A 25261-nucleotide genomic window follows, 5' to 3' on the forward strand; every position below is an offset into this window, starting at 1 on the left:
GACCCATTGGGAATTTGACTGGAATTGCATTGATTCTTTCAAATTGATTTGGAGACTATTGACATTTTTTAATGTTGAATCTTCTAATTTAAAATTTTGGTATTTATCTTCATTTGTTTAAGTATATTTTTATGACTGTCACACAGTTTTATAATTTGTTTCTTACATATTTTACACATTGTTGTGTTTATTCCTAGGTACTTTGTTTTGATCTACCTTCCTTTAAAAAAATTTTTAAGTTATTTTTATTTTTTAAATGAGATTGTTTCCACTCTTTAGAATCAAAGTATTATCATGGATTTATGACAGTTTTGAGATATTTTTGTACCTCAAGAAGCATGAACTTGTAAATACTCTCTTCCTTTTCCTGAAATTTTTTTATTACGGTTAGGAAAAGGCAAGAGTTTGGCCTTAAAGTTGGGTTTTGAAAACCCACCAGGGATGAGAAATGTAAGTAACAGGAATTTGGCTCTAACCAAATTTCATTGGTTTTAAGTCACAATCTTGCTTTGTCATTTATGAAGGCCAGCTAGAGTTGCAGTCCCAAACCATGGAACTCTTGTGATAGTTTGTTCTTATGAAACTTTCAGTTCAAATAAGAGGGTCTAAGGTTTAGACAAATTTTGAATTAGTTTAAAAAAGTAAATGAATCTATTTTTGGCTTTATCCACTACCCCAAAGTCATTTTCTTTGCAAGCATGTTTGAAGAGTAATCATTAAACTCATCGTATTAGTTATCTATATTGCTACATAAAAAGTTACCACAAACTCAGACACTTAAAACAATATACTTTTATTATCTTAGAATTTCTGTTGTTCAGGTGTCTTGGCATGGCTGAACTGGGTCCTCTGTTCAGAGTCTCACCGTGCTGAAATCAAGGTGTTGGTTGGGCTGCATTCCTATCTAGAGCTTGGAGTCCTCTTCCAAGCTCATTCGGGTTGTTGGCAGAATTCACTTCCTTGTGGTTGTAGTACAGAGGTGCTCGATCTCCTCATGCGTTTTGGCTGGTTGTGCTCTGTCCACAACATGGCAGTTTGCTCCCTGTAGGCCAGTAGGTGAATCTATCTTACACTTTGCATCTCTTTGACTTCTTATAAGGGCTCACTGGATGAAATTATGCCTACTCAGGATAAATCTCTTTTGAAGTGAACTGAGTCAACCGATTAGGTACCTTAATTACATCTGCAAAATTCTTTCTGCCACGTAATGTAACTTGATCATGTTATGATATCTCATTACATTCACAGGTCACTCCATTCTAAAGAAATAGATTATACAGGGTGTATACACTCTAATCTGTACGTGAAAATTTCACTTTCTCATATCAAATGATGCCTTGATGATTCTTCTCACCTGGATTGCTTTTTTTTTTTTTTTTTTTTTTAATGCTTTTATTTTGAGTTAACTATAGACTCACAAGAAGTTGCAAAACTTTTACAGAGAGGTCCTGTGTACCCATCCTGATGTTGAATCTTCCAGTCTAAAAATTGGAAGTTTTTACCAATGGCAACATCTTATATAAATATAATACTTTATCAAAACCACGAAATTGATATTAACATAATATGATTAAGTTGACTGCAGACTTTACTCTAGTTTCACCAGTTTTCGAATGCATTAATTTTTAGATTTAGTACGTCTTTGTGTACAATTCTGTGTATAGTTTCATACAGTGACCACGTTCAAGACAGAACTGCTCCATCATCACAAAGGGTTCCTGTGTGCTCTCCCTAACAACACCCTACTCCTCAGCCCCTGGCAAGCACTGTTCTCTCTGCCTCTACACCTTTGGCATTATGAGGATGTTATCTAAATTGAACACTAGATTATATAACTTTCTGAGATTAGTAGCTCCTTCACTCAGTATAATGTCCTGATGATCCATTCAAGTAGTTGAATGTGACAGTAGTTACATTATTGCTGAGTTGTATTCCATTTTATGGATGTACCACAGGTTGTTTAGCCGTATACCCACTGAACAATATTTGGTTGTTTCTAATTTGGGCCTATTACAAATGAAGTTCCTGTAAACATTCACGTTAAGCATTTTGTGTGAATATGTTTCTATTTTTCTAGAATAAATATTCAGGAATGTGATTGATGACCCATTCTGAATAAATATACAGGAATGTATATGTTTAACTTCTTAAGAAATTACCAGACTGATTTCCAGAATGGCTATACCATTTTACATTCTTACCAGCAAAATATGAGTTTTTCTGCAACCTTGCCAGCATTTGATTCCATTGGTATTTCGTTGTGATTTAAATTTGCGTTTACTTCATGGCTAGCAATGTTGAACATCTTTTCATGTATTTAGCTGCCATCTCCAGATCTTTTCTTGTTCATGCCTTTGCCCATTTTGCCCTTTTGTTTCTTTTGAGTACTTCCTGATGTTTCACTTGTAAATACTTCATTTCTATATTATAAGGATTTTTGAAAAATATAACCACCAGGATATTATCATACTTAATTTAACAATAATTTCTTAATATCTAATACTAATGCCTAATACTATTAGTATACACTTAGTACATATTAGTAATGTATTTGTAATTAGCATATACATAATATATATGTAATAGAGATCTAATATCTAATACTTAGTTCATATTTATGTTTTTCTGTGTCAAAGATATATTTTTAAAAATGATTGTTCTCAGTCAGAATTCATATAAGATCATTTAGTTATATACTCTTTTCTGACAGCGGTCTCCTTTTTTTCCTCTGGCAATTGATTTGTTGGAGAATTTAGGTTATTTGCCTTTTAGACTACTTTGGATTTCGCTGATTCCTTTCTCTTTCTGTCATTTAACTTGTTCTATCCCATTTCCTCTAAACGGATAGTAAGATTTGGTGTCTTGGTTACATTTGATTCAAACTGAGACAGGATACTTCACGGGGAGACTGTGGCATCGCATCAAGAGGCACATGTTTGGTTGTTCCGCGTTTTAGATGACCAAGTTTGACCAGTTGGTTCAGGTATTTCAGCACCATTTCTACTTTAAAAACATTTCCATTGATCTTTCATTTAATAGTTATGGCTTCCATTGATGTTTGTTGCCTAGATTTAGTATTTCATTTGGAGTTGCAGAATGGTGATTTTCCAGTTTAGTTATTCTTGAATTTATTCACTGGACTTTCAAGAACATTTATCAGCCTTTTGTTTTTATGAAATACATTCATTCATACAGGAAAGGCTAGAAAAATGTTCAATTCCGCCCCCTTCCCTTTATGTATCAGTTCTTGAGCAATCTACAGAAGACACCAATGAGGTGTTTTCTCTCCCAGCTTCTTTGTGAATCATTTTGAATTTGTGGTTATTTAAAAAAGGTAGGTGATGTTTTTCAATGATATTTTCTTTAAAATTTCACTCTCTACGTGTAGATATTTAGAAATATAATTGATTTTTGTACACTGGTCTTTTAAATCCAGCAATCCTTTCTCGTTATTTTAAATTTATTTTTAGATTTATCCTTTGCAGATGGCAGTTTTTTATTCTGCCTTTCAAGTTATTATACCTTTCTGTATCTTTTTCTTTCCTTACTGTAGTATAGAGTTCTAGTCTATTTGAATAGAAATGGGATAATACAATCCTTCTCTTGTTCTTTACCTCAGAGGCAAGCAACACTTTTATTATTTTATTATTAAGAATGTGGCTTGCTGTAGATTCTTTATCAGATTAAGGATGTCTTCTTACATTCTGTGCATTTAATCATATGGGAAATGCTCTCCTGTATCTATTCCCATGATCATATGAGTTTTATGCCTTTAACCTGTTAATTTGAATTACTCTTATTGATTTTCTAATCTTTCATTCCTGGAATAAGCTCAGCTGTGTCATGATATATTATCATTTTTGTGGTTAGTTGAATTGAATTTGCTGATATTTTCAGATTTTTATGTTTATGTTAATGTGTGAAGCTGGCTTTATAATTTTCATTTTTACTACTATTTTATTGATTTTGGTACTAGTGTTAAACTACCTTCATAAAACGAGTTAAGGAAATTTCTTCTTTGTATTCTCTGTAAAAGTTTATATGAAGAATTGAATTCCTTTTTCCCTGATTATTGCTAGAACTCACTAATGAAACCGTCCAGGTTTGGAATTTTCTTTGTGGGAAAAAATTTTAGGTGGTTTAGTTTTTAGGTGTCTGAAGAATGTAAGGTAAAAGTAGTATCTTCCTGTGGTGACAAGCTAGTAGTTATAAGTGAAACATTCAGTCGCTGAGTAATATTTTTCACTGAATGCTTTGAGTAGAACTCTTTTGTCTACATTTTTCGAGGTATATCCAACATACTTTTTGTCTGTAAAATAATTACACTTATGTTGAATACAATGACACTTTAACAGATAGGTTTTCTACTATATTGCATTAATACAGTTGTTTAGATTTGTATTTTAAACTTCACAAGTTTGTAAGATTTCTGAGTCATGATTCCTTAAAGAAACTTTAGAGGACTTTGAGTTAGATAATCCAAATTCAACTTCTAGCTTTGCCAGTTACTGTCTTAGATGTATCTTTTACTTTCTGGGCCTCAGATTCATTATTTGTGGAAAAATATCTACTTCACATAGTTTTCATAAGGATAAACTGAGAAGAGCTTTATAAACTATATAAATGAAAGGTTTTAAAGACAGTGAAAGTTAGAGAGTTAGAAGGAACTTTTGAGATCTGTGTGGACTCCTCCATGATACAGGAAGTAGAAGCTGCTAGTGTGTGTATAGAGCTGACTGCACAACTCAGGTTTCCTGCTTCTCAGATCATCTGGCTTTTCCTTTTTTGCCTTCCTTCAAATTAAATGTCAGATGCTTGAGAGAAACTTCGACTTCATTAGGTACATAGCTGAGTGTATCATTCCCAAGAGGTTAGGTAGAAAAGTACATGTGACATTAGGGAGAAAAAGGAATTTTAAGACTTTAGTTTCTTAAGTTACCAGTAATTAAAACTGCTGTCAAAGTAGTTATTGAATTACCCCCTCCAGAATTTAGACAAAGAGAGACTTGTTATACTTTTCAGGGATTAAAATTCATCTAATACAGTAAGAACTAAGGCCCTGTGTGGTTGCTGCATAACTTCATACTTGAAGTTCAGTTAAAATTTTACTTTAAAAACCATTGCTTCAGTATAACTTTAGTAAAATCTTATTTAACATGAACACTTTCAAACTGCGTTTATGAAAGAAAGGTACTTTCTTGAAATCAAATTTGTCTAATTTCTTATTTTCTCTAAATAGTCTTGGGGAAAAAAATTGTTTCCTTTAAATATTAGTTTCCTTTAACAAAATTGAAAGGTTTGTTCATATTTGAGCTTTCAAGAGTCAGTATATTATACAGTATTTGTAATGTCTGCTCCCCAGGAGGGGACTGCTTCCTTCCAGTAGACTGGAGCCCCAGACCGCACCCCGCTCCTTCCCTCCAGCACTGCCTCCCCCTCCCCTCTCCCCTCCATAAGGTACAGCACGCACTTCAACCGTTAATCCTTATCTCCAGTTCTGTTGTCTGCTCTCATTTAAGAATTTCCTCTTTCCTTCCCTTCTTATCCTTTTTCTCCTAGGAAGTTTGTTTCCTGTGAAATGATGAGATACATAGGGACACATTAGAGGGAGGAGCCCAGGTTTGCTGAGGCAATTTAAAAATCCTAAACATCTTCCTAGAAAATGTGTCCCATATTTTAGATGAGTTTTGAAAAAAATTTTACTTAAATCCTTTTAATCCCAGTCGTATTTTTTTTTTTTTAGAGGAAATACCATCAAATACTACATTTGTTAATAGTTACTTTGAATAAAGTTTCTAAGAACTGAGGCTGTTTATAATTTTGTTTAAATACTATTTTCTTTGAGCATTCAATAAGAATTTATGTAAAATGAATTATAATTTTGCAGACTTAATGTTGAAGATCAGATTTAATGTTAGTTTAGCTGTCGTATAGGCTTGCGATTTTTTTTCTCTGAAAAACATTTTCTTTAAATAAAACTCTATACAGGTGCTCCTCAACTTACGACAGGGTTACGACCCAGTAAGCCCATTGTAAGTTGAAAATACTGTAAGTAAAAAATGCATTTCATAAACCTAACCTGAACATCATAGCTTAGTGTAGCCTACCCTTAACATGCTCAGAACACTTACATCAGCCTATAGTTGGGCCATTATCCTGAGTTTCATCTCAAGAGTAATTGCCTTTGTCCTCTTCTTACCAGAAGCAGGAGACACAGGCATTTGATATACCTGATGGGATGTGAAAGCACAAAACAACATCCGAAAAATGCTAGAAAACACAGTCTACAGTAGAGTATCTGTTGTTTACCCTTGTGGTCATGTGGCTGACTGGGAGCTGTGACCCGCTGCCTGCCGCTGCCCAGAATCACAGGAGAGTGTCACATTGCATATCACTAGCCCGGGAAAAGATCAGAATTCAAAGTACAGTTTCTCCTGAGTGCATAGTGCTTTCACACCATCGTAAAATTGAAAAATCATAAGGTGAACGATCTTAAGGCAGAAACTGTTTGTACATGTATCCTCATCGCAAAGGTAGTCTTGTACCTGCCATAGAGAATGTTTAGTTCCTTTAATAAGTATTATTTTCTTTTAGGTTTTATGGCTTTTATTAGCAGCACTACAGTTCTTTAGGTTTTCTAGGACTGTGTTATTCTTTGTTTTTTTTTCATTGCTACTCATAGGAATTCATGAGTGTGAATATTTTATGCTAATTTTGCATCTGAGGAAACTAAGAATCAAAGATGTTAAGGAGCTTGCTGAAGTTCATGGTTAGTAAATAACGGAATCGAGATTTGAGCTCAGGTCTGACACCAAAGTTGGTGGTGGTGTGATTATTTAGGAAGACTGTGTGTTTATAGGTAAACAATTACTTGCAATTATAATAGTTATGCATAAAATGCTGTTAGAGTGGAGAATAGGAAATGTCAACTATTAAGAAGATCAGGAAGGTTTTATAGAGATGAATCACTGGTGAAGCAATTCTTCAAGGCTCAGAATGCACCTTGTATTTCATGCTGTGGAGATTGGGCTTTATCCTTTGGGAGACTGGAAGGTTTTGAAGGATTTCAGTAGAAGAGATGATGTGACCAGCTTCATATTCTAAAAAGCTATGGTGACTGTAAAACGGGGTATATTTGTAGTGTGGCGGTACTCCTGATAGGGAGACCATTACAAGAAGGCTGTGGGAGAAGTGATGAGGTTGTCTCTGGTGGCAGTGGTGGAGAGGCGAGAGGAGGGAACTGGATTTGAACTTTTAAAGATGAGACAGTGTACAGATGATCTCGCTAATTTCCCCTCCCTGTCAGAAATACCGAGAGTTACAAGTTTGTGTTTCAAAGATGGACTGACTCAGTTGTGATCAGGTTGCTGACCTGGAAAGAACTTTGTTCTTAATTGTTAAGAGTATAGCCACATTTAGGATAGAAATTATATCTTTTAGTTACAAAGCTGTTTAACTTTAGATGAAAGCAAAATTTATGCCTGGGTTATGGTAATAAGGTAAATAAGACTTTTCAGTGTAGAATCTACACAGATCGTTTCAGGAAGCAAAGCTAATATTACTTAAAATGATCAGCACTATTTTATGAATTAGTTCTTTCATTCTATTCTAGATCACTCTAAGTCATTTCTTAGAAACTTCTGATTGAGTTCTGCAGGCGGGAAGAATGCATTAATTGTCAGTCTCTTTGACAGTGTGTCCTCCTAGGCAAATTTCTGCCTATTTGGTGTCATCCTGCATCTTGTCTTTTCCTCGTGCCCTGGGCTGGAAGGGGGCTGTTGCGGTGTTCTAGTCTGTCATGCGGTAGGTGGGGTTTTCCTGGATCGTCTGTAACAACAGTCTTCTTGTTGTTAATGGGGCCAAAAGAAAGTTTATAATGATATGAGTTTAGTTTTTACTATTTTATCAATCATGAATTTCGTTTATATGTCTAGATGTATCTTTCTCTAAGATTATAACATATGAAGGAAAATGATAGTTATCTTTAAGCTTGATGATGAAAAACTTGTCTTTTCCTGAATGATGACATCTTTATTTAGTGGAGGCTGCATACCATAGTGGGATGAATGGGAATTCTGGGAATTAGTAAACTTTACCCTGTAAATATTTTTGTAATTTGCCCCTTCCTCTTACCGTATAAGCACAGCCTTAGTGTCGACCTTGTCGCTTAGGGTAATAAGTGTCTCCCTACCTCCAATCTGCTTTCCTTAAATCCACGCTCTGCAACTACCTGAATCTTCTCTATATAAATCTGACACCGTCCCACCCATGTCCCTGTGAGCCTCTTACTGCTGATGAGCTCTGCTAAATGCTTGGCGTTGTGGCATAATCATAGTGGCTCCTGGAACATTTAATTTCCATGAAGTCTTGCTAGCTCAACATTTCTTCACTTACACTCACACACATCTGTGCTTGATTTTTGTAAACTAATTTAATGAATTAGTTTTTTTCTGTATACTTCAAGGACTTTTTTACTTAATTACTTCTTAATATTTATTAAAATACCTGATATTGTTAAATATTGAAACAGAAATATAAATTTATGAAAAGATAGAAAATAGGACACGTAACTCATAGTAAATAAGAAAGTGGCACACATCTCTCTCTAAACTATCTTTATAATACTAAAGGCCTAACTTAGCTGAGGTTTGCAAAGAGTGCTTTAATAAAAGCTATTTTTGAATGTTATATTTGGAGTAAAAACAAGGAAGACAGATTATTTTTGATACTGTAATATTACTAGATGACAAAGTCAAACTCTTCACTGATTTGATTGTCTCTTTTTGTCAGGAAAATAATTGATCGAAAATGGTATATCTTAAGTTTTTGAGAGAGAATAGGATGAGAAAGAAACTAACTGTTCTCAGTGGCCAGGATATTTTCATTCTAAGATCTAAAACCAGCTATAATAATCCAGTTTTCATGTTCTCTGAGTAATGTTGGAGACTAGGAATGGTATATGAAGCTGACGGTTTTTTTAAGAAAACATTGTTTTGAGGATAATTGATGTATGATAAATTTTTCCTATTTAAAGTGTACAGTTTGATAAGTGTTAACATATGTATATGCCTTTGAAACCATCACCACCACCAGTTACGACAGTGAACCTAACTGTCAACCCCCAAAGTTTCCTCATGCCTTTTAGAAGTAGAGACTGAGACGGAACAGTCAGTGAGGAGAAGAAAAAAATGTGGTGTCCTGGAAACTGAATGAAGAAGGGACAGATCAGCTGTGGCAGATGCTTTCTGAGAGGCCAAGTGATGAGAAATGATAGTTGACCCTTGGATTTAGTAACGTAGAGATTACTGGTGATTTTGACTAAGGCAGTTTTGGTGGAGTGGTGAGAGCACAGGCCTGATTGGAGTCTATTTTAAGAGAAAAGGGGAGGAGAGAAATTGGAGATGATAAGTTAGCAATGTTTTCAAGGAGGTCATCTGCAAAGGGGAGCAAGGAAATGGGGTAGTGGTGAAGTGGGGTTGAGAATTTTTTTTAAGAATGGGAGAATAAGCAGGTTTATATTCTGCTGCCAGTAATCTATTGAGAGCAAAATGTTAGGGGTGAATTTCTGGACTAGTGCTCTTGAGGGACAAATGGGATGTGATTTAGTTCACAAGTGTAGGGATTGGTGTCATACAGAAACTTGGATATTTCATCTGTGGCAATAGGCCAGAGACACAGTAAGAAGTGTAGACACTGGGAGGTAGTTTAGTGGATTGTGAGAGCTTATGAAGTTCTCTTCTGGTTGTTTAATTTTTTTTTTTCTTTCAGCGAAGTATAGGAAAGAAAGCCCTCATGGTGAATAAGAACGAGGAGAAGGCATCGAGGGTTCAGGATCAAGAAGGTGTGAAACAGAGTGGGAGAGTGACTAGACCAGGGAGTTACAGTATGGTTGCCTGGCAGCATTAAGGCTGGAATTGAAGGCTGTGGTTGTGGATTTTCAGGCATTATGATTATCTATGTTTAGATGCATGGGTGTGGGTACACAGCAGGTGGAGAATTAGATTTTTACCAGGGTTATGGCTTTGCTAACCAAGTATAGTAAAGTGAGAGGAGAAGAGCAAGGAAATGGAGGGTGCTTGCAGGGGAGTGGTCATGGATTTGACCGTGAAGGAAGGGAAGAGAAGACAGAAGACATTAAAGGGTGAAGGACAGTAATATAGGCAAGAGAGGACAGTGACTGAGTAAGGCAGAGTGTAGGTAATGTTTCGAAGGCAGAGCCAACAGATTTCCCGAGGTTAGATGGGGGAATGCATGTGAGAGGAGTGGTTGGGAAGGACCTTAGATGAAGGGATTCAGAAGTACAAAGTGGCAAGGACACGATGCTTTGTCTAGGTTGGGGAATAAGTGAGAGTGAAATAATTAGAAGATGGTAAATTAAAAAATGTCCCTGGAAAGTGGAAGGGACCTAAGCAATTAGGTTTGTATCAGATTGTCTATTTGAAACAAAAATTGCTCCAACTTAGCAATTTTTTTTAGGGAAATTTTTGGCCAACGATCGATCAGGGGAAACTTTTCACAGGAGTCCAGACTAATTAATAGGTACTTTTTATACGGAGTGGTTAAAAAGATTCAGAGTTCTAAGAGGCGGTCATCAATCAGAAAGGTTTTCAAAGTAAAGGCCCTTTATTTTCTGTGCAGTATAAGACTTAAGTCATAAATAGATACATCTGCAGTGGTTTCTCAGTCATCTGTTGGTAAGGTCTGTCTTCTTTAACTGTTGAACTTTTCAAAGGCTTGAGTAAATCTTAGAGATTCTAGAGTCCTCTACCTACATTTTTATAGCATCCGGGTATAGCACTGTATATGCCAATTACAGATTTACCTTTCTTATTTGTTGTTCTGGCATGTAAGACACTCTCAATAAATATTAGCTTATTTTGAATATTTACTGTATACCAGATAATATAATAGATAATAGGTTGAAACTCACTTCTTTCTAAAAAAGTATGCATAAGCCTTTATTATTTATTTATTTATTAGATTTTCTGAGAAACATTCATTAATCCTACTTTATACTAGGTGTTAGTGGTATGCTGGACACTGGGAACATAAAGGAATAAGACAGACTGTGCCCTAAAAAGGACATCAGAAGAGAAAGGAGACATTATTCACTTTTTGCTTTTGAATCAGATCGCTGGTTTACTGAAAAACGACACCAAAGAATTATCTCTGAAGATTTTAGAGAAAATATACTCTCAAAATATTCAGATTAGAGGATTTAATTTGAAAAATGCTTGGACCGTTAATGGAAGTCCTAAATACAAACAGTATTTATTTTAAAAATTTCTCTCAGCGGTAGTAATTAAGAAAATCCTAATCATGAGACTCATAAACAGTTGCCAGAATGGTAAGCCAAGTTCTTGGCAGTATATGGTGTCGTTGGTTGTCAATGGTCTGCAGTCATTGGTTTGTGTGTGATTAACAGTCAGCCGGCTCCCCTCTTAGTTATTATTTTCTGCATGAAATTTGCTGACCTTAAATGTATTATAGGAGGGAAATTAGCTGTAAAGACTGGATTTACTTTTTCAGCTTCATTTATTTCTTAAGCTCTGATTTTCTTAGGTTTCTGAACTGTATTTTCTACATATATTAATTGACTGTGATGACAACATGTAGAATATAGCACGAATATGTCCTTTGGTGAAGGCTTAATGGAATCACGTTTGATACGTTTGCTAACTGTGTGTTATTTCGTCTGGCTCAGCCAAAAAGAAGAGAAATACACTTTTGTTTCACCTACACTTTTGGGCCTGGAATGTCAGTTATACTTGTTTCCTTTCCCTCACTACTTTCTTTGTCACTTCCGTCTGACCTTTTCTTTCTATCCTCACTACCATGATTGTAGCTTATATTTTATTACTTTCTGCCTGGAGTTTTGGAATCGGCATTCATTGGGAACAAGCATGTAATAAAGAGAAGATTTACGACCATGTTCCAGGCCCACTTAAAAATCATTAGTGGCTTCTTTTAGCCTCCTCTTTCTGAGGCTCATAGTCCTTCCCTGACAGATAGCCCCAGGCTGTCTTTCCAGATTCACGTCCTGCTGCTCCTGCGCCTCTCACTTGCTGGTGTTTTCTTCCTCCCTTTGGAGAGTGCTGTTGGCATAGCAGAGGGCAGTTCTTTGTTATGTTGGACTGGCTTGTGCATTATAGTTACTTAACGTCTTTGGCTGTCCTGCCAGAAGCAGCAGCAGCGATAGGAGAGGTGAGCAGGAGGAAGATGGGAGGAGCGCTATGTAGCACTCTCAACTGAGAAGCGGTTCGCTGGCCAAGCTCCTGTGTGTAGATCACAGAGCTCATCATATTTCCTGTCTGTTCTGTTTTATCTTTTTCAAACCTGACTTTTCTAATGCCACCAAAAATGCAGTTACTTGCATGTAAAAGTCAGGCATAATTACTTATTAATTGTAGTAATATATAGTTATAATAATAGTAATATATAGTAATCATTAAAACAGGCTTAGTCCTTGCCCTCATGAATTTTTTACTGCTGGAGGATAAGAGGCTTGCGGAAGACTTTTAAATATTTTAAGGTTTCCATCAATTGTTTTTGCATAATATGTTGTATATTTTGTTTAATAAACATTTAAACAGTAATATTTGTCAGTGAATAAACATACTTTATAATTTAAGCTCCAGGGGGCCTCTGAATAGTTTTAATCAGATAAATAATGTTATTAGATTTCTTCTAACTACTTAGAATTAACTTTGGTGCCATAAAGAGGTGAGAAGTTTTATTGTCCATTTGTACATTTTAGTTTTCTAATCAGTCAATTTCTTGAAAAGTTTTTCTCTTCCAAACATTTATATTGAAAACCAATTAGGTAAGTAATTCGTAAACATTTTTTGAGCACTTGACTATGTGCCAGACACTATTTTAGGTGCTTGGGAAAGAAATGATCAAAAGAAAACCTGTGATCTCATGGTTGCATTACAGTGGGAGGTGCTGGACAGTAAGTCAAGCATAAATATATAATACAGCATACTGTGAAAAAGTGTTATGAAGAAAAATAAAGCAAGTAGAGAGTAAAAGCAAAGGCTATTTTGGATAGGGAAGTAGGATGGTCTCTGAAGAGAAACATTTAAGTTGGAGTGAAAAGTTATCCAGCCATGGGTGTGCTTGGGAGAAAGAGCTTTGTAGGCAGAGGAAACTGCAAGTGGGGGCTTTCAGTGAGCAGGTTATTAATATTTTTCTTTATTTTCACTTTGGGATAATCTGTAGTTCTCTCTATAATCTGGCCCTCACTGATTCAGTCTTTTCTCAATTATTAAATGGGAACAATAATGCCTACTTTATATGCAAAGTGAAATGAATAATGTATCATTTATATATAGGTATATATATTTATATAATAGATACTCCATTTATATAGTATAATAAATTACTCCATAATTGAAAGTGTGGGAAAGAAAAATTTTCCTTTGCCTTCCACAGTTCCTTTGGCTGGTCTAATAATTAAATCTATGTGAGATAGACTAACAAGAGAAAATAACCAAATTCAATTGTGTACATACATATGGGAACCCCACATTCATGAGAGGTTCAGAGACACAAAGGGAAAGTGAGTTATATAACATTCTTAGCTAAGGATGAGGTAAGGCACTTTGGGGCTTCAGAGGGGAGGAAGGTCTTTCTCAGGATAATAAGAATAGCAGATGTTCGGTAATTAGGAGTTTGCTCTGCCCTATAGGTAGTTCATAAGAAGTTATTTTTGGTGATAACTCTTACTATGGGCAAGGTCCTGAATTTAAATTCTTTATGGGAGAGGAAAATATTTCTCGTGAGTCCATGAGGGTCTCAGTTGTCTTCAGCTCACGATACTTTACATGTCAAAGTAGTACATCTTGGGGAGGCCAGTTCTGAACCCCTTCAATAGTTATTGTCATCATTCTTTTGTTAGTATAATAACAAATATATCAAATATAGATCACCGTATATGTATTATATGTCTATATTTGGACCTGCGATGTTTAACTTTATTTTTACTTTTTGTATACTTGGTTTCTAATCTAGAGTGTGATATTTATGTATGTACTAGGTAAATAACTTGTATTCAGAAGTTAATCTATTTGGCTTTTAATAGTTATATATATTTAAACGATTCAATACACATGTTAATCTCTGTCGTAATAATATATTTATTATAAAGGTTTGTTCAAGGGAGCGGGAATTGAAGATACCTTATTACCAAAAGGAAAAGTAATGTAGTAAGTATAGGTTTGTATTCTAGATTGTGAAGATCATTCCTGAAGTGTCTGGTCCCCTTCCATGAGACACATTTATGTTTCTTGGTGGGCTCAGTTCCTCAGCCAGGTCCTGGCAGTGTTTACGATAGCTAGACTTTATTCTTCTCTGACACTAGTGACACCGATTCATTTATATTCATTTATATTCATTATACTGACACTTGAGCATGAATTGGAGTTTCAAAGACTTGGTTTGAATCTCAATTCTGTCATTTTTTAGGAATGTGATTTTAAGCCAGTTACTGGAGTCTTATTTTCTCATCTGAATAAAGGAGGTAATATGTGCTTCACACTGGGTTGTAGAGATTAAATTATGTACATAAAATAGTGTTGGTTTCTAGAATGTAGTAGATGCTTCTTATTATGTGAAACCATTTTAAACTGATAAGAACAAATAACTACACTTGATCTTAGCCAAAAGACTGAGAAGCGATGGGTTAAAATTATTTTAATTCATTTGCCTATTTCTGCAGAATCAGACTAAACATCTCTGTGTCTTTGAGTAGAGGAAAACCAGGGTGGAAGTTAACATTGATGTTGATTGCTAACTTTGGTTAAGTCTTAATCTGTTTTACTTGATTCCTTTTTCTTCTGTGGAAAGTCCTGGCCTTGATCTGGAGAAAAGAAAGGTATTTTCAGAGTATAATGCTAAAAAGATATATGACATCGTGTTGCATTTAACACAAAGTGAGGGCACAAAGTGAGGGCACAAAGTGAGGAAATTTGTCTTAGTTGCCACATTGGATGCCCCACACCAAGCAGAGGGCACATTACAGGCACTCTATATCATGTTTAAATGAATGAGTGAAATCTGTTTAGAGGAGAAAAATACTCTGGCTGTGGAGTACATGATGTGCACTGGTGCATTTTGGGTAGCTAAGGTAGATGTCTATGAGATGTTGACAAAGGAGAATAATTTTGGCATTTTAGCCATTGTTTTGGAAACCTTTATACATGATTCATTATAGGCACAGATCTTTTATAAAAGTTGGTATATTTTAAAAGAAATGTAGGTCAGATAATTTGAGTTAAAATGGTTGCTTGTGCTGAATTGACCTAGAAGGTTAGTTAAAAGGAAAGAAATGTAGGAAATTTTAGAATAGGTTTTAGATTCAGGGTTCTCAACTATTCCGTTAGATTTCTAGGCCTTAAGTCATTGTACCAAAAGGAAATGAAATTTTATGTGAAGAAATAGATTATTCATGCCATATCCTCAACTCCTTGTTTTGTCTTGTCTTCCTTCTGTTGCTCCAACTTGGCAAAACACCAAACCCTGGAGCAGTCTTCATCATCTGCCTCCTCCATTCTTGGAGGCATGGGCTGTTGCAGGATTACTGTAGAACTTTCTGACAGCTGTGCATCCAAGTCTTGCCTCTAGCCTGTCTATTTTACTCTGTCACCAGAATGATCTTTCTGTAATGGATCTGATTGTGTTAGTGCTCTCCTTGAAATCCTTTATGGGCTGCTCATAGTCTTCAGGATTAAAAATCCAAGTTCCTTAGTATGGAAAATCACTTGTAGAGATCTGGTCTCTCTTACCAATCTCCTACTTGATCTTTTGACTGTTCTTTTAAATGTTCTCTGTACTCTAGACATACTAACCAATTGCATTTCTCTGAATGTTCCATGTGTTTATACCACTGAAATATGATATTTTTTTTCCAGGCATGCTTTTCTCTGCTTCCTGCTGTCATTAACTAACTACAGATCATTTAAAACTCCCCGAAGTTACCTCTAGAAAACTGACTTTTCTTTTCCAGTCTGGATTAGGTGCTTTTCCTCCATGTTTTCATAACACCTTACAACTAATGTTCTCAGTGGTACCTAACCCAATAATGTCCACATGCCTTCTTTCTCAGTAGACTGTGAGCTTTTTCTGAGTACAGGATGCTCTTATTATCTCTTTCGTTCCTAATTCTTGTCATTGCTTTGCACAGTATAAAAACCTAGAACTTTGGTTAATATATGATAGTTAATTTATCAGAGGCCCCAAATATGTCTAGCTATGTCCTGGGTATTATGAACATGTGAGAAAAGGAAGAATATAATTCTGGCCCTGTTCATAAGCTTAATTATGTGGACAGAATGATTCATAAAGTAATTACAGATTAATATATAGAGTACAACATTAAATGAGGACTTAGGTAGAAAGGTTTGAGAATAAAAATATAATCGAAAATTTCAAATCCCTTGGCATTTCATAGCTATACTTTACTCTGTTTTTCTTCTTAATACTTACCACCCCTAACATGTTACACTTTTTACTTATTTATCTTGTTGTACTCCTTTACCCCACTGGAATGGAAGTTTCACAAAGAATTCCTGTCTCTTTTGTTCACTGTGGTATTTCCAGTATCTGTCAATGGTAGACACTGAACGGATGGAATGTTCAGAGAAGCAAGTAATCACTAGGAGATGGTTTTATAAAATACTTCATGGAGAAATTATGTCCTGCAGTAGACTTTGAAAGATAATGTTTTATTAAATAAGTTAAGTAAACAGTTACCAATTTAATTTTTACATGCAATTTTCAGGTTATATGTTCCTCTTAATTTTTGTTTTGTTTGATTTGTACATCCTTCACTTTTGACTTTTCTTAGAGAGTTTGACAACAAAGCCTATTAAATCGGAGTGAGTGATGCTCACCCTTTCCTTATATAATTGTTGCAGTAACACTTTCACTTCATATGTTTATTAGCAAGATAAAATATGTGCAAAAATAGGTCTGCTAGAGGCAGCAGCATGTTGTATACTGATCTTTATACAATATGTCGTTATGATACCTGAGAACTTATCTTTTACTTTGCATTCATTTAAAATAATTACAAATGAATTTAAACTCATAGGCATATCATAGGGATCATAATTGACCATTTGCCTATAAGTTCTTACATTTTAGCAAATCTTAATCAGAGATTCAAATATTTATATATGCATATATGTATGTCACATCACTTCTTTTTCAATTTTTATGGAGTTCCCTTTTCTGTTTCTTTCCCTTACAAAACTAAAAAGATTAAATTAGATTTGGAATTAAAACTATTAAAAATGTTAAATAACCAAAATGGACAATAGCTAGAACATGTAGGTGATACTGGTTTGCATTGTTTTTTTAGAAAATAAAAGTATGTTGGTCTCTACTATTTACTTCTTTTCTTGTATTTTTTCCCCTGAAGCATAAAGTTCAGTATTCTTAGGTTATTGTAGCTGAAATAGATCTTAGTAAGTAAGCATCTAGTCTGTTTAGTAAGCATCTAGGCTACTTGCTTTGTTTTAGAAATGAGGTAACTAAAACACCAAGGATAAGTGATTTGTCCACAGTCAGTTAATTCATAACAGGGCCAGATGATAAACTAAATTTTAAACTATTGTTGAGGAGATAACCAAACTCACTAACCCCTCTATTATGCTAATAACCACTTTAAATTTTAAGGCTGTACTATTTCTAGAAATACATATGGTTCTGGTGACATTTTAAAAGGATTTTATTTTAGTGACCTCGTAGACTAGAAGTTCCTGAAATTTGTCAATCCAAATTTGTGAAGTTTTGGTAGTACGTTTCCATTTTGGTATATAGGCTGTTTTGCTAGTTCAGTCCACAGAGGTAATTTTCTTATTCTGATTTTAAGCTGTGAAAAACCCCTATTTTCTCTAAATTCTTAGTTTTTGGACAACCTGAATGTAAAGATTCACATTTTTTCTACAGGAAAAGATTTAACCAATAAATATATATTAAAGAAAACAGGAGGAACAAGATTTTAAAAATTCATTTTTTTTCTTTTGGCTTTTCCCTGTTGAATCTAAGAAGTTATTTACGTATTTTAAAAAGTCATATGAGTTGGCTCTTGGATTTTCTCAAATAGAAAAATAAAAAAAAGTTTTTAAGGATCATGTGAATATTTTACTTGTATTCTTTGTGATATTTTCTCAGCACTTACATTTTAATTAAATTGGATTATACAGAAACTAGCACTGTGTAGTATGTGATTATTAGTTTTCTCTTTTTTAAAGGAGGAATTCATATGGTTTGTGTGTGTGTGTCTGGGGAATAATTGGTAAATATAATAGGTTGCATGAGAAGAAAATGGTTAAAGATGTGGAAGAATGCAGACAACCTAAAGTTATTACTGGTGTAACTCCTGGTTTTAGTTCCCTAATATCAATTAAGTTGAATCATTTATTTTAGTTAATTGTGATCATATATTTCTGATGTGACGAATACTCTGCTAGACTTTTAAAAGCCTCTTTGTTTGACTTAGTCTGAAATTTAATTTGTTCGGTTGTTTTAAAAAAATTGTATTCTCTAACTATAGCCTGTGTTTTGGTATGGCAAGTCAGTAATTGCCCTTTGTTGTATTACAGATCCCTGCATGTCACTGAGTCCACCATGCTTCACAGAAGAAGACAGATTTAGTCTGGAAGCTCTTCAAACAATACATAAACAAATGGATGATGACAAAGATGGTGGAATTGAAGTAGATGAAAGTGATGAAGTAGGTGGAAAAACTTTTTCCCTGGTATTCTCATAAAACACAATGACTGAGATCGTAGTCTTAAATTTCCCCATTATTCCTCATGTGATTCAGCTCCTTCAACAGCTTTAGTTTTTCTCTTTACTTTTTAATTTTACCCTTTGTATTTACATATTTTTTATTTTTCCTTTTTTTCCCACTCTTCATTTGTATGCCAAGTCTTCCCAGTTTAGTAAGAATCCTTAGTCTTATGTTCGTGGATTTCTCAGTTATCTTTAAGTTCTGACCTGCAGATAAGTTCTGACTTTACCAGTTATCTGTTGCTGCTTTACAAACCACCACGAAATTTACTGGCTTAAAATGACAGTAGTTTATTATTTCTTCCGATTCTCTGGCTTGATTGGGCTCAATTGGGCCCCTTTTCTCTTCCCATAGGTGTGGGTTGAGGTCACGATGGCAGTTCCATGTAGTTGAGAGCTCTGCTCGGGCCTGAATACCTAAGAGGACTTCTTGTCCTTCAGAACCTCTCTCCACGAAGGCTTTTATTGTTCAGGAGGCTAGCTCAAGGTTCCTTACAGCATGGCAGCTGGCTTCCAGGTGGCAGTGTTCCAAGAAAACAAGTTCCCATGTGAAAGTGATTATCATACCTCTGCTTGCCACTCAGATGGCTAAGGCAAATTTTGGCTACCCTCAGAGTCCACGTGGGAGATTATACAACAGCACAAAATACCAGGAGATGTGGTTTATTGGAAGTCACCAATGTAATACTCTACTGTACTCACTATACAAATAAATAATATTTTATTTCCTAATAAGTATTCTTATCTTCCTCCTGGCATGTGTCCCTTTATTTGGCTATGGTCTCATTCTAACAAAATCTCTCGGTCATTTTTCAGGTCTCTTCAACCTCTGTTGTCACTGTTGAGATGCTTCTCTTTTAGTTTATATGATACTAAATTACATTATTTTTTACATTATTATCCTCTAAATGTTATTTAATCACATTGTTATCTAACAGTAACAGTCTGTAAAGATTAATTCTTGACCTGCTTAATAAAGTATTTATCTTTAGAATTCTCATTTATCTTTAGGCTGCTCTTGGTTCTCCATCTCTGAGCCAGTCCAGATTCTCAACCTGCATAAATTGCTTTCTGCCTGACATCTTCTGAAGGCTTTTACTTTTGCTTTCAAATTTCTTTGTCTAAAACAAAATCCCAGCTCTCTTTGAAATCTCTCACTGTTGAATGGCACTTTGGACCTTCTTAATTCTTTTTCATCTAAATCAGGAATTGTCAGAGTTTTTCTGTAAAGGACCAAATTGTGGCTTGAAATCTATACCTTCAAAAAATATATTTTGAAGCCCTAAACCCTGTTATCTGAGAATGTGACCTTATTTGGAAATAGGATCATTTTGGATGTAATTGGTTAAGATGAGGACATACTGGAGTAGTGTGGGCTCTTAATCCAATATGCATGGTTTCTTTAGAGGAGAACGGCATGCGGAAACACAGACACAGGAGAAGATAACCATATGATACTGGAGGCAGGGACTGGAGTTATGTAGCTACAAGTCAAGGAATAACAAAGATTGTTGGTAACACCAGTGGCTAAGAGAAAGGCATGGAACAGATTTTTCCCTAGGGCCTTCGAGAGAGCATGGCCCTGCCGACACCTTGATTTCAGATTTATTTTCTGTAGAACTATGAGAAAATAAATTTCTGTTGTTTTAAGCCATCTTGTTTGTGGTACTTTGTTACAACAGCCTTAGGAAACTAATACAGACCAGCTACTAAATATTTTAGATTTTGTGGACCTTATGGTCTCTCTTGTAAACTACTCACCTCTCCCATTGTAATGCGAAGCAGCCGTAGACAGTACATGAACTAATGGGCATGCTCTGTTCCAATGAAACTTTATTTGCAAAAACAAGCAACAGGCTTAGTTTGCCAACCCCTACTATAAATAAAATTTTGTGTTCTTAAAATTTATTTCTTTTTCTTCCTTTCTCACTTTTCTAGTTATTTGCCACTTAATTTTAATCTAGGTATTATCTCGTGCCTATATTGTCGTCCTCTAAACTTTTCCTCTCTAATGCATCATGAATATCACTTTGTGAGTGTTTTTCTCCAGCTAAGAAACTTAACAGCGAATTCTTATTGCTTATTAGATCAGTCTTAACATTTAATGTCTCTGCGTTAACTGACTTCTTATTGAGATAATCTCTTCTCATTATGGTTAAATCATTTTGGTTAGAGCTCAGCGCCATTAAGATAAAAATTACGGCTTTCAATTCTAAATAGTCCATTTTATTTCATACATTTTTAGAACCACAGGGGATAGGATAATCCTATCTTACATTGTGTTTCCAATTTAAAAAGTATGTAAATATATTTGTCATATGGTAGAATGAGTGAAATGAAATTAATGGATTATTGAGTTTTACTATTTTTGGAAACCAACGCAAAGTAGTTGTCATTTATTATGAGTCACTTAATTTTATTGAGTTATTCATTCAGCAACATCATTATTCCTTCTCCCTTTCAAACACATATACATACACACACAGTGAAGCTGTAAGGTTACTTTTGGTAATAATACTCTGGATTATTAGTGATGGATTATTCTTTTGAGTCTTCTCAAGATTGTCTAAGTGGTTTATTTAGTCACCAATATAATTTCTTAAGAATTTGAATATCAAATATGGTAACATAAATTCTGTTCACTCCATAAATTGTTACTATCCGTATAATTTATGGATTGAATAGAATTATGGCGTAAATGTTAGCATATTTGATACTTTTTATAGAGGAAATTATTTTCTAAGCCAAATAGCTTTTCTAAAATTATCGCTGTACAGTTTCTTAGTCACTTATAGCAGAGGTCCCCAACCCCCAGGCTGCGAACCTGTTCCCGTTAGGTCGGCAGCCTGGGAGTTGGGGACCTCTGCTGTAAGTGACCTGTTTCTGTTCCTGCCGCATGGCAGGAGGTGAGCAGCGGAAGAGCAAGCGAAGCTTCATCTGTATTTGCAGTCGCTCCCCAGTGCTAGCATCACCACCTCGGCTCCACCTCAGATCATCAGGGATTAATTCTCTTAGGAGCACTGGCCCCTGGTGCTATAAAGGTCGGGGACCGGTGATTTCCAGTATAATGTATAAGTTTTATCAAACAAATTCCATGCCATCTCTGAAGTGTACAGTGTTTAGTGTACGAATGGCCTGTGCAGTTTTATAATTATGTCCCTCAATTAAATTGGAGGTAACTTTTAACATTAAACTTTGTGGTACTATAAGGACATAATTTTAAGTTATTACTCTGATGGTGCTACATTTTTCTTTGATTTTGGTATTACTCGAGGACTATTGTTGCTTAACATTGTATTAAGACATGTATTAATATTGAGAGATTATTTTGAGGGGAAAGAAGTGGTAGTGGGAGACATATATGGTTAATTTTAGGAGTCTTATAAAATGTTTGAAAAGATTGGTGTAGTTTTACTTTTAAAGCTGGAATAGTTTTAGCCACGTTTCAGAAGTTCAGAATTAACTGAGATTGGTTAATTTTGTGCCTGGGATAAGACTAGATTCTTTATTTTAAAAATATACATAATAAAATTATTTTTGTTATTGATACATGAAGTTATAAATACCACTACTCTGGGGTGTTTTCTGACACCAGTCAATTCTTTAATTCTCCATCACAAACTGGGTGCCCAACAGTTCAATTCTGACATTATCTACCTGGAGTAGTGTCAAATCCCACAAGTTAAAGGGCTTAGTCCCATACTTCAGATGACATACACAAGTCTCAGGCCCTGTGTACTTTCAACCAATCTGCTTCCAACCAGGGGTTCCCATAACCCCCCTCTCAGGTTTGATAATTTGCTGGATGGCTCACAAAACTCAGAAAACCACTTTACTTATGTTTTATTTATGTTATATAATTCCAGAGCAGCCAAATGGAAGAAATGTATAGGACGAGGTATGGAAAGAGGCCTGGAGCTTCCATGTCCTCTCTGGGCATGCCATGCTTCTAATACCTCCCACCACCTCAATACGGGGGGTGGGGAGAAGGCATATGAGAAAGTATTTACTTTCCTAGTTTATTTATTCATTTATTATGGAGCTAATATTTGAGGGCCTATTATATACCAGATGCTCAAGTAGATCTTGGAGTATGTCAGGAACAAACAATATCTCATAAATCTTTAAGCCCTCAAGCTAACATTCTGTTGGGGTTTGTGAGAAGGCAGGCTAAAGAGAAAACTAAGTAAGCCCTGAAAGAGGGGGATCAGGACAAATAGATGATGGGCAGCTATAATTTTAAATAAGAGTGGTCATAATAGGCTTCATTAAGAAGGATAACCCTTAAAGTGTAGTGTATGTAGTACTTGGACAAATAAGATATTAAATATCTGGCAATTTTCCAGAGCTATTTGAAAACTGAAATTGGAGGACTTAGGGATATTTCAGATTAGGGACAGGATGGAAGGGTTTCGCTCTCTAGGTCATTGTTTCTTGGCCCACAATCAAAAAAAATTAGATGTCAGTATATGCTGAATCTGTGACTTGTTTAGGTTGAGTCATTGATCACAGCTAAGCTTACATGTTCTGTCAGTATTGAAGATATTTTCGGAACTGTAGTTACTAGGTCAACAAATAATTTAAATAAGAGAAATGAGTGATTTTGTTGCCCATAGCACATCAGTCGGAGTAATTAGAATTCACATTGTTACTGCTTTTTGGTGACTGAAAAATATATTGTTTCTAGTGTGTATGAACTTTTTGTTTTTACTTTTTTCTTTTAATTAAAAAAAATCCTTCCCTTTTTCTAAATTTTCTCTTTATCCGTTTTCTCTTTTTATCGATGTCATACGGAATAGTTTTAGAGTTTTTGTTTTTATTAGTTGGTTTGATATATAGCCAATTTAAGACCAAGTTATATGAAATATTGTACCTGGTATTTCAGTTTTTCTTACATTAGTTGTTCTGCCTGAAAAACATTTTTGTCAACATTCGTCTAGACACCTCAGAAAACTTAGTTAATAGCATAGCTGTATCTGTATCTGAAACAAGGAAAGTCACTTGTGAAAATAGGCAAAAGTAAGATTAGAAAAAAATAGTAGAAAATACTTTTAAAAGTAAGATCACTGAGTTTTCAGTCATGTGGAGTGATGTTTCTAAAGGAATACATGCATGTGTTCTTTACTGAAATTTTCTAAATTTAAAATTTAACCGATGTATTAGTTATCATACTGCTGTGTAACAAATTTACCCTAAATGCAGTGGCTTACAACAATGTATATTTATCATCCCACAGTTTCTGTAGGTCAGAAATCCAGGTGCAGCTTAGCAGAGTCTTCTGGCTCTAGGTCTTTCACAAGATGTCAGCTGGTATTGCAGTCACTATGGAAAAACAGCGTAGAGGTTCCTTAAAAAATTAAAAATAGAACTACCATATGATCCATCAATCCCACTTCTGGGTATTTTTCAAAGAAATCTTGTACTAGTTTGGTGCCTTCAATTCAGTATAGCTGCAACACTAATTCAAAAATATAAATGCCTCTCTGTTTGTCGCAGCATTATTTAAAATAGCCAAGATATGAAAGCAACTTAAATGTCTATCAGTGGGCAATTGATTGGATGACGAAGATGTGATACATATATGCAGTGGAATCTTACTTGGCCATAAAAGAGAGTGAAATCTTACCATTTGTGCCAACATGGATGGACTTAGAGGGTATTATGCTAAATGAAATAAGTCAGACAAAGACAAATACTATGTGATTTCACTTACATATGGGTTCTAAAAAACTAAATAAACAAAACAGAAACAAACTCATAGACACAAAGAACAACCTGATGGTTACCAGATGGGAGGGGGGTTGTGGGACTGGGTAAAAAAGGTGAAGGAATTAAGAAGTACAAATTGGGAGTTACAAAATAGTCACGGGGATGTGAAGTGCAGCACAGGGAATGTAGTCAATAATATTATAATAACTCTGTATGGTGTAAGGTGGTTACTAGGTTTGTTAGGGAGATTACTTTGTAAGTTATATAAGTATCTAAGCACTGTGCTGTATACCTGAAACTAATACAATATTGAATGTCAACTCTAATTGAAAAATTAAAAAAAATAGACACATTTTTATTAAAAAATCGTTTCCCACGCCTGTTGCATTGATTTTAAATTCACCTGAAGAAGAGTTTCGGGTTGCAAGCCGTTGCAGACTGGAAGGGGGCGGAGGACCTGGGGTGCCCGTCAGGGCCTGCGTCTGTGCTGCCCCAGCTCCAGCCTGCGGTGCTGCCAGTCCTGCTCCTCACCGCCCCCTCCTTTCCTGGGCCTTTTCGGGATCACAGCGGGGCACTGCATTTTACGTAATACATTTTTCCGAGAGTTTGGCACAGTCACATATTGCCTCATCTTCTAAAAGATCTCTGAGTTTGGGTGGGTACAGAACCTATTTTCATTTCACAAATGAATAAATAAAATCGAACCTTTACTGTAACAACTCTGTGCCATTATAGATAGGGCGACTGTATAATT

The 25261-nt window shown here is 35.2% G+C and overlaps 1 protein-coding gene and 1 pseudogene across 5 annotated transcripts in view; one reads left to right on the forward strand and one right to left on the reverse strand.

Annotated features, from left to right (window-relative positions):
* STIM2 (stromal interaction molecule 2) overlaps positions 1-25261 on the forward strand; it is a 120480-nt gene that overhangs the window by 34101 nt on the left and 61118 nt on the right. For all 5 annotated transcript variants that reach the window (XM_036227577.1, XM_036227576.1, XM_016164954.2 and 2 more), the window contains exon 2: positions 18609-18739. In XM_036227577.1, coding sequence (XP_036083470.1) covers positions 18617-18739 — 123 coding nt within the window. In that variant the 5' untranslated portion in view covers positions 18609-18616. The remainder of the gene's footprint in view (positions 1-18608; positions 18740-25261) is intronic.
* Positions 14538-14680, reverse strand: LOC118608800 (annotated as a pseudogene).

The sequence above is a fragment of the Rousettus aegyptiacus genome, unplaced genomic scaffold, assembly GCF_014176215.1.
Source record: "Rousettus aegyptiacus isolate mRouAeg1 unplaced genomic scaffold, mRouAeg1.p scaffold_m13_p_10, whole genome shotgun sequence".
Taxonomy (NCBI): domain Eukaryota; kingdom Metazoa; phylum Chordata; class Mammalia; order Chiroptera; family Pteropodidae; genus Rousettus; species Rousettus aegyptiacus.